The sequence below is a fragment of the Crassostrea angulata genome, chromosome 8, assembly GCF_025612915.1.
Source record: "Crassostrea angulata isolate pt1a10 chromosome 8, ASM2561291v2, whole genome shotgun sequence".
Lineage (NCBI taxonomy): Eukaryota > Metazoa > Mollusca > Bivalvia > Ostreida > Ostreidae > Magallana > Magallana angulata.
Genome location: NC_069118.1, coordinates 32,031,374 through 32,043,903, shown reverse-complemented (window position 1 = coordinate 32,043,903; position 12,530 = coordinate 32,031,374). Strand labels below are relative to the sequence as shown.

The 12,530-nt window shown below is 32.9% G+C and overlaps 1 protein-coding gene across 1 annotated transcript; it reads right to left on the bottom strand.

Moving 5' to 3' along the window:
• Window positions 1–7,643: 7,643 nt before the first annotated feature.
• Window positions 7,644–9,988, bottom strand: LOC128160900 (ubiquitin-like protein 4A). Its single transcript, XM_052824196.1, has 4 exons — window positions 9,962–9,988; window positions 9,641–9,746; window positions 9,112–9,335; window positions 7,644–7,804 (listed from the first exon to the last, which is right to left on the bottom strand). Exons 1-4 carry the CDS (start codon window positions 9,986–9,988, stop codon window positions 7,706–7,708), a joined length of 456 nt encoding a protein of 151 aa, XP_052680156.1. The 3' UTR covers window positions 7,644–7,705.
• Between the last annotated feature and the right edge of the window lie 2,542 nt (window positions 9,989–12,530).

Below are 12,530 nucleotides of genomic sequence, written 5' to 3'. Positions count from 1 at the left end.
GCATTCTGGGTTAAGAAAAAAGATGTTAGTTCGAGGTAAAGTAAACTTGTACCTAAAATGAAGTCAAATTTGTTAAGTCGTACTTAAACACATTGTTTTTTTTTTGTTAAGTCGTTCTTGAAATGGTTATGGGTTTTTGGTTAAGTCGTACTTAAAAACATTCGGATCATGTTAAGTTGTACCAAGAATCATTCGATTTTTTTTTTATCTTTTTGTACTTAGGTTTCTTTGTTACTAGATTAAGAACTCTGCTTCTTAGACGTACTTCTAGCGTTGCTTTCGACATTAGCGGAAAACCCACTCGTTGCTTTGCAACGAGCTTTGCTCTAGTTCATTAGGGTCTTCCGTTTCCAACGGAAGACCCTCTTGTTATTCTACGGTTTCTTTTTCTTTATTCTTATTATTCTTTTTTTTCTTTTTCTGACTTTTTTGGAGCGTCATTTCTCAAAAACTACCCAACCGATTTGCACGAAATTTTCAGGAGTGATAGAACAACGTCGTCGCTACATATTGTTAAATTTTCAAATGATGACGTCACTTCCGGTTTCAGATATAGACGATTTTGTAAATTTTTAAGGGTCATTTTGTCCACGCATCTCCTCCGAAACTAATCAAGGTGGAAGCTTGAAATTTTCAGGGATTGTAGATGAATGTCTGTAGATGTACCCCCATGCTTCCAATTATGAAAATTGCTCATGGCCTTGAAGCTCGCCTGAACCTGAAAATTAGCACCAAATTTTTTCACGAAATTTTTCCACATTTTCTGTAATACCTTTCGATGTGTACATATTTTGTTAAAACATGTAATGCAAAAGTTGTTTCAATTTACAAGGGCTTTCATTTGATATCAAGAAAAAGGGGCTGACCCCTCAAATTAGGGGCCAAGAGGGCTCTAAAGTCTTCTTACAATAACTCTTTACTGAACAATAATTTGTTATTAGTTATAGAAGCAAAATTGTTCATTGTACAGCTGTTTATCTATACAGTACCATATTTAAGCCATATGTTACGTAATTAGGGGTTTCAAGGGGCAAGAAGTTCAAAACTTTGGTCATTAATATCTGAAAAAGGAGAAATATTTTTAAACGCAATGTAGAACAAAAGATGCTCAAAATAATGTTCTGTACAATATGCAACCTTAAATGTTTTTGTTTATGACCCCATTTAGGAGTTAAAGGGTCGGCCCCTAAAACACATTTGTACAGATATCTCAAGAACCGTTAACATTTCGTGAACACTTGTAAAACAAAATATGTTTATATTTACGAGACCCTTCATTTGATATCAAGAAAAAGGGGCTGGCCCCTCACATTAGGGGCCAAGAGGGCTCTAATGTCTTCTTACAATAACACTTTACTGAACAATAATTTGTTATTAATTATAGAAGTAAAAATGTTTATTGTGCAGCTGTTTATCTATACAGTACCATACTTAAGTCATATATTACGTAATTAGGGGTTTCAAGGGGCCAGAATTCAAAACTTGATCATTAATATCTGAAAAAGGATAAATAATTTGAAAAGTAAGATAGAACAAAAATTGTTCAAAATAATGTTCTTAACAATATGATACCAAAAATTTTGTTGTTAGTGGCCCCGGTAAGGGGTTAAAGGGTCGGCCCCTAAAACACAGTTGTTTAGACATCTCGAGAACGGTCTACAATTCGTGAACACTTGTAGAACAAAATATGTTTATATTAAATAAAACTTTTCTTTGATATCAAGAAAAAGGGGCTGGCCCCTCAAATTAGGGGTCATGAGGGCTACTAAGTCTTTTTATAATAACTCTTTTCTGACCAATAATTTGATATTAATCATGAAGCAGCAAAGACGCTTTTTTTAAGCTTAATTTAAAACTGAATTCCTTTTTAAAATCGAACGGTGTACTACAGAGAAATCGGAGTTTAAAAATTGAGTTTTCCGGAAATTTTGATTCCGCGTCCTTGGTTTGAAAAATAGCATAATGTTCAAAGTAAAATTAACTCGTACCAAAAATAATTGCTAAGTCGTACTTGATCACATTCGGATTTTTTTTGTTAAGTCGTTCTTGAAATTGGAAAGGTTTTTGTTTAGTCGTACTTAAAATCATTCGTATTTTGTTAAGTCGTACCAGGAATAATTCGATTTTTTTCATCTTTTTATTTTAGTTACTCTTGTTATTGGTTTAAGAGCTCTGCTTCTTACAGGAACTTCCAGCTTTACTTCCGACATTAACGGAAGACCCACTCGTTGCTTTGCAACGAGCTTTGCTCTAGTTATTATTATTCTTCCTCTGACTTTTTTTGTAGCTTATATCTCAAAAACTATTCAACCGATTTCCACGAAATTTTCAGAACTTCTTTGGTATCGTAAATTCTCGAGGTTATTAAAATTTGAACATATGACGTCAGTTCCGGTTTCAGAAATTGACGATTTTTTAAATTTTTAAGGGTCATTTTGTCCACGCATCTCCTCCGAAACTAATCAAGATAGAAGCTTGAAATTTTCAGGGATTGTAGATAAATGCATGTAGATGTACCCCATTGCCTCCACTTTTGAAAATTATGCAAGGCTTTGAAGCTCGCCTGAACCTGAAAATAAGCACCAAATTTTTCTGCGAAATTTTTGAACATTTTTTGAAATATCTTTTGATGTATACATATTTTGTAAAATAATGTAATGCAAAAGATGTTTATGTTTGCAAGACCTTTAATTTGATATCATGAACAAGGGGCTGGCCCCTCAAATTAGGGGCCAAGAGGGCTCTAAAGTCTTCTTATAATAACCTTTTACTGAACAATAATTTGTTATCAATCATAGAAGCAAAAATGTCCATTGTTTGGCTTTTTGTCTATTCAGTACATACTTAAATCATATGTTACGTAATTAGGGGTTTCAAGGGGCCAGAAATTCAAAATTTCGATCATTAATATATGAAAAAGGAGAAATATTTTGAAAAGCATAGTAGAACAAAAGTTGCTCAAAATAATGTTCTGTACAATATGCCACCTTAAATTTTTTGTTGGTGGTCCCATTAAGGAGTTTAAGGGTCGGCCTCTAAAACACATTTGTACAGATATCTCGAGAACGGTTAACACTTTGTGAACACTTGGTGAACAAAATATGTTTACATTTGCAAGACCTTTAATTTGATATCAAGAAAAAGTGGCTGGCCCCTCTAATTAGGGGCAAAAAGGGCTAGTAAGTCTTTTAATGATAACTTTTTTCTAAGCGATAATTTAATATTTTTCATTTAGCAAAAACAGAACTTTTTAAGCTTAATCTATCGCTGATATTCGTTTTAAAATCGGACGATGCACTACAGAGAAATTGGGGTTTAAATTTGATTTTTCCGGAAATTTTCAATGATTATGATTTGGTCGATTTACCCCTGTAATAAGGCTGAAAATGAAAATCCGCCACTTCCGGTCTTTTTTGAAAAATTGAATTTTTTGATCAAATCATAAACGAATACGTGTTTTGTAGAGCTTTTTAAGCCAAATCTAACGCTGAAAACCCTTTATATATCGGCTATGCATTACAGAGATATTTGACTTTAAAAATTGATTTTTTCGGTAATTTTTATTCCGCATTCTTGGTTAAGAAAATAGAATTAAGTTCTTGCTTAAATTAACTCGTACCAAAAAAATTAGTTGATAAGTCGTACTTGAACATATTCGGATTTTTTTTTGTTAAGTCGTTCTTTAATCAAAAAGTTTTTTGTTAATTCGTACTTAAAATTATTTGGATTTTGTTAAGTCGTACCAGGAATAATTCGATTTTTTTTATTTTGAGTTACTCTTGTTATTTGTTTAAGTGGTCTGCTTCTTACAGGAACTTCCAGCTTTACTTTCGACATTAACGGAAGACCCACTCGTTGCTTTGCAACGAGCTTTGCTCTAGTTTTTTTTTTTTTTTTTTTTTTTTTTTTTTTTTTTCTTCCTAGACGCGAACTTTGAGGCTTCATATCGTGCTCATTTCTGAACGGTTTTTGCTCAAATTTTCAGGGCTAATGGACTTTACAAAACACTATCTTCATCAATTCATAAAAGTTAGAATTCCCTTTCCGGTAACGAGTTATTCCCCTTTTAAATTTTTTTAGGGCCTTTGGTTTCCAGACAAAGGCTCCGAGATTATGATAGCAGGGAATGGGAATCCAACGAATTTGAATAGCAGAGACATTGTAGTGGTGCACATTAGTTTTTGTTTTTAGATTACGTTTTTTATTTAGGAAAAGGTAGGGGGTCAAAAAACAGGATTCCAAAAAGTGCAAAAATTTAGACATATTTTCCTTTATATCTTTTTAACGAAAAATATTTTGTAAAGACATGTAGAATAAAAGTTGTGCAGAATATCAAGGGCTTTCATTTAACACCAATAAAAAAGGGCTGGCCCCTTAAATTAAGGGCCAATAGCCTCTAAAAGTTTTTGCTTAATAACTCAAAAACGGTTAGGATTTTAATATGGCTGTCGCAGGAAAAGTTGCTTGTTGGGATCTCATAAAGGTCGTAACAATGTTATTTTGTAAGTGATTTGTGTAGTATGAGTGTAAAAAGCTTTACATGTTGACATGTACCTGTTTTCATTTGACAAGTTAACGAAAGTCTTTGTGCGTACAACTGGCATAAAGTTGCCGCAGAAAGTATGCTGGTTTATACAGGAGGCATTAATTCATAAGATTTTTTGTTGTTGTTGGAGTATAAGCTTTTCCTTTAGGAGTTAAAGTCATTGTTGTTAAGTTCTTATAGTGCACAATCATTAAAAACGGCAATTGGAAAACAAAACATTCTTTTTCTTTTCTAGTAAACCACAAAATTTGGAATTAAAAAACTCTGTGCATTACATTTTAGTTATTAACTCCATGCATTTAAAATCTACCTTGAAACAGAGCTGCATGTGTGTGTGTACCATTACGTAAGCTCTCCCTTGCCCGCGGCCGAGAAAATCGGTTACCATGCTCGCGGCTGGACTACCTAGCGGTCAGCGGTTATCTAATACACGAGAGTTGCGTCTCTCATATATGAGTTTATTTAGCCGCGAACTTAAGAATTGTTTTAGTTTTGATTACACAAAATCTTTTGTGGATTAAACGAGTGGATGTCAAGTAAGAAATAGTTCATTTAATTAATAAAAGCAATTTCATTCTCTAAAGCAATAATAGACATAGATCAATTGTGGGGTTTAAGTTTAAAATATATAACTTCTATTTGATAGAGTAAGGTCATTATACTGCAAACTTTTCAAATCTTCCTTGGTTCTGAGCTGTGCGTTTCTGTGCGTTGTACCTTTACGTAATCTATTCTTCGTCCACGGCCGAGGAGATCAGCCACGGCTGCATTACCTAGCGGTAAGCGGTTATTTAATAGACAAGATTCGCACACCGCGACTTACACTTACATGCATATGAACGTGTTTGAGTTAATATAGCCGTATATACAAGAACTGTTTTAATTTGATGTTATAAAAGTTTGTCCTACTTGTATATATATTTAATTAAATATTTGAGTGTAAATGAATATTAATGAACGATATTACTCCAAATCGGAAAAATCGTTAGACATAAACTAATGGTTCGTTTGTTCAGGTAATTAAAGTACTTTAAAAACTGTTCAATTAATGTTTTAAATCAACACCCCCCCTTCAAATATTAAACCTTTAAATGATGATCATCCCTCGCACATGGCTGAGGAGATCCGGCGCGAGTGGATAAGTGATCCGCCGTCGGTTCGTATTCTTCTACATGTACCTTATGACGCGTTTATGTTTCATATTTTGCACGGACACAACTATATTTTATTATGTTTTCAACTATTATATTGGTTTAAGACGAAAATATAAATTGATTTTACTTGTACAGTTGATTAAGCATTGATTTATACGATAGCGTACAAGGTAGTTTAAACATGAAATCAAATTATAATCAAAGTTCCATGTTTGCGGTAGGGGCTAGCACGATAAAGGAATGCCCTGAATTGAGGCATTCGATTATTATTTTAAAAAATATTCACATGAGTTTAAACAACTTTAGATTAGATTCTATCGGTCACATATTAATCACTTCTGTAGTTTCATTGTGGAAGCGAACTCATTGCTGCCCCCCCCCCCCCTTTCCTCCCGCCCCGCTGACAGGTGCTCGCGCTGGATTTTTTTTTAATTGGAGAAAAGATAATAAGATCTGTCGAAAATCATTTTTGGTGGATTCTTCTTATGTGTAACATTTTGTTTCACTTTCCCACCCCTTTGTTTATTCGGCCAGTCTGTGTTCATTCAATTGCCGCATGCGACCGAGAATCTTGTGTCGCTTCAGCGCATACAGCTCAGAACATTTATAGCCCCAGGTCATCAATTGTTATGTAATTGAGTAACAGTTGGAAGGGTGATTTTACTACATAAAATAATAAAATCATAATATAATCTATTTAAATTGAGTACCATGCGTATAGATTCCCATAATAATAATTTTTTTTTATTTCCTCTCTATGTTTACATTTAATTTTGTTCAAATAATTAATAAATTTTCTATCATTTAAATTGTGTGCTTCATCAAATACTGATTCCGATTACCTTGAAGTCATTAATTTTCCATTGGCTTTTGACAAAAGAGAGACGCCTGACCATCCAATGAAAACAAATACACAGAGTTTGATTGACAGGTTCAGCCAGGTGCAGGTCTCACGGTTATGTGTGCTGTTTGTACACAGCCGAATGGTCTCAGTAAGAGTTATCAGTAGGAGTTATCGATGTAAATAAATAATAAAAATACATGCCTATCAAAACATGATCGTGCAAGTTAAAGTTGATTTAGGTTTGTTCCAATAGAAATCATGTTTCACTAACTGTATTTAATATTTTTTATGTATAGCAAATTTTAATATTGTTTCAGTACTGAAACATCGCATGAAAACGTTAAATATACATTTACTCTGTAACTAGTCGTCTTTTAATACATATACCTTTCTTTTGTTTGTTAAAAATTCGTTGAATTTTGTTAAAGTAATGTAAAACACGGGCGCCATTTTGAAACAATTAACTTGTCAGAGAGTTCCGAATGAAATCTGATGAACATTTCAAATGGTTCTCGCACGCTTTGCCCGAAACGCTAAACGGTTTACATGAAACTCTAAAAGGTTTACACGAAACGTTTCTCGCACGTAGGCCGCACGCTTTTTTGGTGTAGTAGTACGTTTTAGGTTCTGTAAATTTTGTCAGCACGCAATTCTAAACTTGCACATAGTCTTCAAAAAATTTAGAAATATTTTAATATAGAAGTTATCTTTGAGAAAAGTTTACGTGTTTTGTAGGTGGGTTTAGTTTAAAAAAGAAATACACTTCCTGACATGAATCACGAGTACTTACTGTTTATAACAATGCTTGCTACCCTTTGAAAATTTAACTCGCCATTAAACATCTCAATTTTTAAAGAATGTTTGAAACGATTACATAAACTCTGCTCGACAAATAGTTTTCCTAAAATATTTTCTTCCTTTCTTTTTTCAAAACACGTTTTATATACAGGCTTTCAATCACAACACGTTTTTATAACAAAAGCAGAACTGAAAGTATAGTCATTATAATCGTTTGACACCATATAACATATATTTTCAACTCGCAGCAACAACGGAAGACCTACTCGGGGCTTTGCCACGAGCTCTGCTCTAGTTAAGACATATTATCTGATTTAAAAATCACAGATAAAAAAGTTTGGCAGCTTGTCCAATTATTCATTCCTAGCTGACTTCAGCAATTCCATTTGTTTGTCTTAGCTTGGTAATGGCAAATCGTTCAATGTCATCTAAACTTAATTTCTGTATCCTGGAATTGAAGTCCTGGAAAAAGACGTGAAAATATATGTAACAAAAAACTCAATTTGAAAATATTATTATCTCAACATTTAAAGGGACCGTTGGGTACAATTTCAAATCAAAATTTATTTTTGTTTATCTATGGAAATGGTTTACTTGCACACTATAAATGATTATTCATTTAAACAATATTTTACTGTGGAATCATTTAAATTTAATTCTTAAGAATTTTTCTTACTTAAAATTAACTTTCTCTATTTTTATCAAAATACTTCTTAAAAATAAATGCAAATTATTTTAATTCAAACATTAACAGAAACTTTTATGGTTTCATACTTCTCTTAAAAACCCTAAAATCCCAGATCTTTTGGGGACTTTGCCCCTTGGACCCCCACCAACTTAGGGACCATAAAACTAAGACTAGCTTACATTCTCACTTCTCCACTATATATTCCTATTGAAACAAGAGGCCCACTGGCCACATCACTCACCTGAACAACAGTTCCTCATATCATTTTATTTCAGTGTTTAAATATTTTCCCTATTTACTAAGCTTCTATTTTAACTTTGAACCCCTTTTGGGAACCTAGTATTAGTCTGGGGATCACGATTTAACCAATTTAGAATTTACACTAACTTGGAATGCTTGCATTGTAATGTCACAAAAAATAACATTATTATATTACTTCTTGAAAAGAATTTCAAACATTTTTCCTATATATTTCTTTCATTGTTAGAATTTTAACCCCTCTTAGAGCCTCAGTATAAGGCCAGGGTTCACAATTTTAGCAATTTAGAATGTTCACTATATATTAAAACTTAAGTGTAAATATTAGTATTCCAGGTGCAGTGGTTCTTGGGAAGAAGATTTAATAAGACCCTATTTGTACTGTTTTACAATTATTTCTGTTTTAAAATATTTTCATAATTTAAAACCCCCTTTCCACCCAAAAATTTGGCTAAATTTGGCCAAGTTATTCTAGAGAGGAAGTGAAAGTGAAAAGTTTACAGACAGATGGACAGACGGACAGACGACGGACAACAGGTGATCAGAAAGGCTCACTTAAACCGTCGGTTCAGCTGAGCTTTAAAAAAGTTCAAAAGTGACCTCATTTAATTCTTATGGCCCCTAGGCCAGGAATTTGATCTGAACACACTGGGGGCCTCTGATGAAACGTAGTAACAGCTAGGGTCCCAACTATATATTGCAATATTTTCATTCTTGTTATAATATTCTTCATAACATATATAAAAGTATCTTTTTTAAATGATGATGGTACATCTCTCTTTAACACTTAACATTTTTTGACAAAACACCTGTGTTGACTTACTTTCTGGAATTCAATAAGGACCTTCTCTACATCCTGTGGTGTGAAATGTCTCTGTAAGAAAACTCTTAATTTGTCCCAGAGGGCAGTGGTGGTACAACATAAGAGGTCTGCAGCAAATTTTGGAACATTCCCAGGAGAGGGGGTACCAGCTTTATCAGACTTCTTGGTGAAAAGGAACAACCTGTCTCCCTCTTGAACGTTGTAAAAACTCAACCGTTTGTCATCTAAAAACACAGACCATCACACAATAACCTTTTTTTGCATTTCTCATGAATCAGTGAATATACACACATTTTACAATACAGTTAAACACGGTTATAGCGAACATGCTTATAATAAATTGATGCTTACAACAAACATCCCTTGCACTTTGTTATAATCGTGTTGTACTCTAACACGTTTGCATCTCTCACATTTTAAAAAATACATTTTTACAAACATGTTTTAATTTAAGAAATCCTATAAATATGTAAGAACCCCTAAATAATCTTGATATTTTTTCAAAAATGATATTCCTACTAATACATGCCCGCTAAAGCTTTTCCTTTGAAGACCAGTTTCTGTTCCTCAACAGGAATCGCAATCTGCATGGCCAGAATTTCTTTTAATCCTTGCACAGTCTGGCCCGAGGAAACCTACAATTGAATATAATAAAATTCAAAATTGATAACAATACCTGTTGATTCAAAGTATGTGCGAGATAAGTTTTTCTGATAAGGGCCATTGTCAACCCAACCATATTTTTGGCCAATTATCCTCATCCTTAGTTTAATTAAAACTTACTCCAAAAGCAAATTTAAGATTCTGGAAACAATTTAAATCTTTTGATAAAACTGGGCAGTGTGCATACCACTTGACAATCAAGTTTATCAATCATGTTAATAGACCTGTTTTCATTTCTTTGTTAAAGATCAGCAAAACATGAATTATTTAGGTTGCTTGACACAACAATTAAAATTTTATTTGATGGATCGATAAAGAATTTTTTTGAAATACGATTTCACAAAAAAGGATTAAAAAAAGAATCAGCTTTCAAGTATTTTACATGATTTTTTTCTATTTTTTCAGAGAAACCGGAAAACTCATTTTGGCTGTGAACAGGATATTTTTAAGCTTAAAATTTGGTCTCAGTTGATGGCTTGATGCACCATACAATTATCTGTACTTACATGTCAGATACAGCCAAATAAACATGTACCGGTAATCTTTTTTATAAAATTTACAATTACAATTTTCAATTTTCAAATAAATTTACAATTTTCTTAATGTGATATAATCGACTGCAGACATGATTTCATAGAACTTTTTAGTGTTAGGAGAAGAACAGTAATATGTATCTAAAAACTGACTTCGTAATTTACTTAATGCCTTGCATTGTAATATAACATGAAATTCATCACCAATTTTGTTACAATTACACAAATTACAATAACGTTTACTTCTTTCAACAATACCCCACCTTCCTATTTCAACAGGAAGGTGATGATTTGTAGTTCTAAACTTAACTAATATTTTTCTTAATTTACTGGGTAACAAGAGTAAGTAGCGTTCACATTCAAAATTTGTTTTATAAATTCTATACATAACACCCTTAGTCGATTCCTGAATATCGTTATGCCATTTTTGTAAAAATTGATCTCTTAACCTTTGGTTAATAGTTGTCTTAATCCAACTGGAGTTATAATGGTACGATTCGTGATCACATGTGACCATAAATTTGAAAGCCCGCATTTATCTAAAACATTTTTTAAAGAGCATAGCCATGGATTTAATATTTGTCCCTTATCAAAAAGAATTCGTACATACATATATATGATTTTGCTTAACTTGTTTTTCACTGCTATTGATTATGTTGGCCCAGAATGAAAATGGTTATATACAGAGGAAATCGTCCAGTTTCACCATATACCATGTAACTAGGTGTACAACTTGTACATCATCATGATTATTTCGTTCAGTCTGTGCACGTGATTTCTCTTAGGTTTCTGAAATTAATTTAAGATTGGTTTGATTTCAGCCTTGTCAGTATCTCGTTACGACTTACTTGATTTGATTTGAACATATTTTATTGTGTAATTACACAAGAGGATTGGAAACAAGTTCTTACAACTTATAACGTGTTCCTCTCCTCTCATTACGACTAGGTTAAGTACTAGACTCATAATTGTATCTCATGCGCTGTGAATTATATAATTACAGTCGTTTTTCTTAAGATTAGGAGAAAATATACTCGATAGATTTAAATATTTCAAATTAAATCACTTATAAAACAGTTGATTTTTTTAAATATTCCATGCATGTACTTAGATAAAAAGTGTTATGCTCTGATGTTTATGGGGATATTTTTTACGGGTTGCCAACTTGGTACACATGAACTTGATCAACTCTATGATACAAAAGAATACGTAAATACAAGTACCGGCTGTGTACCGTGATAATATATTTATGTTCCCAGGCTATGCCCAACGAACTTCTAAAATTAATACCTTTAATAATTATTTTTTATATTTCATATTTGTTCACACATGTTCTTTATATGAAAGTTATTAATTCTTATATTTCACATTTGTTATACATTCTTTTTCAAATAATTCTAGTGTCTATGTGCATATAACTATGATGTATAGTATCTTATATATATATGCAATCACATCGATTTTCATAATCTCTTTTTTTTTTTAATATCCTAATTCGTACATATGAATACATTTTCTGCAATGATCGCTACCTTCATAACCCGCATGAATCATCAAAGAAAGCATTTCATTATTTATATTTACATCTTTCTTTTGACTAATTGATAAATTGATTATCAAAAGTAAGTAAAATTCACTAAATTGCTGTTAATGTACGTAAGTACCTTAGCTAAAAGAAACAGCCAAATCGTCTCCTGTGAGACTTTGAGTCTGACAACATCATGATTATTTCGTGCAGTCCGTGATTTTTCTTAGGTCGCTGTAGGCTTCGACCAATCGATAAACAGGGCGTGTCAATTTCACTCCTGTCGGTTTCTTCTCAGTTTCAGCCGCTGTAGATTTCGACCAATCGATAAACTGGGCGTGTAGATCTCAGTCTGGCTGAGTCCGTAAGAAATATAGGAAATAATACTCGGTAGTAATGAGTGCGAATTATGCATATATGGTATATTCCCAACTAAAATATCAATTAATTGATTAATTTGCTAGAATAGTAATTCTATTTTTAATCTATAGATTTTTAATACACTGAGGTTTTATTTTTAAAAAAATGATATTTACCCAGTGAAAAAATATCCAGAGACTTGAACCAGGCAACGTCGAATGCGATGTACGGGGAGTAACTCTTGTGGGTTTTTTTTTTTTTTACCTTTGATCAGATCATTGGCGGATCCAGAGGGGGGGGGGGGGTTCCGGGGGTTGGAACCCCCCCTTTCTCTGGGA

What these genes read in the sequence shown, in the direction of transcription:
- LOC128160900 (XM_052824196.1), bottom strand. Translation starts at nt 9,988, where the DNA reads ATGATTGATAAACTTGATTGTCAAGTG. An exon ending in CAAAGGAAAAGCTTTAGCGG is followed by an intron (nt 9,336 to 9,640) that starts GCATGTATTAGT and finishes CTGTGTTTTTAG; the next exon opens with ATGACAAACGGTTGAGTTTT. An exon ending in TCCTTATTGAATTCCAGAAA is followed by an intron (nt 7,805 to 9,111) that starts GTAAGTCAACAC and finishes GTCTTTTTCCAG; the next exon opens with GACTTCAATTCCAGGATACA.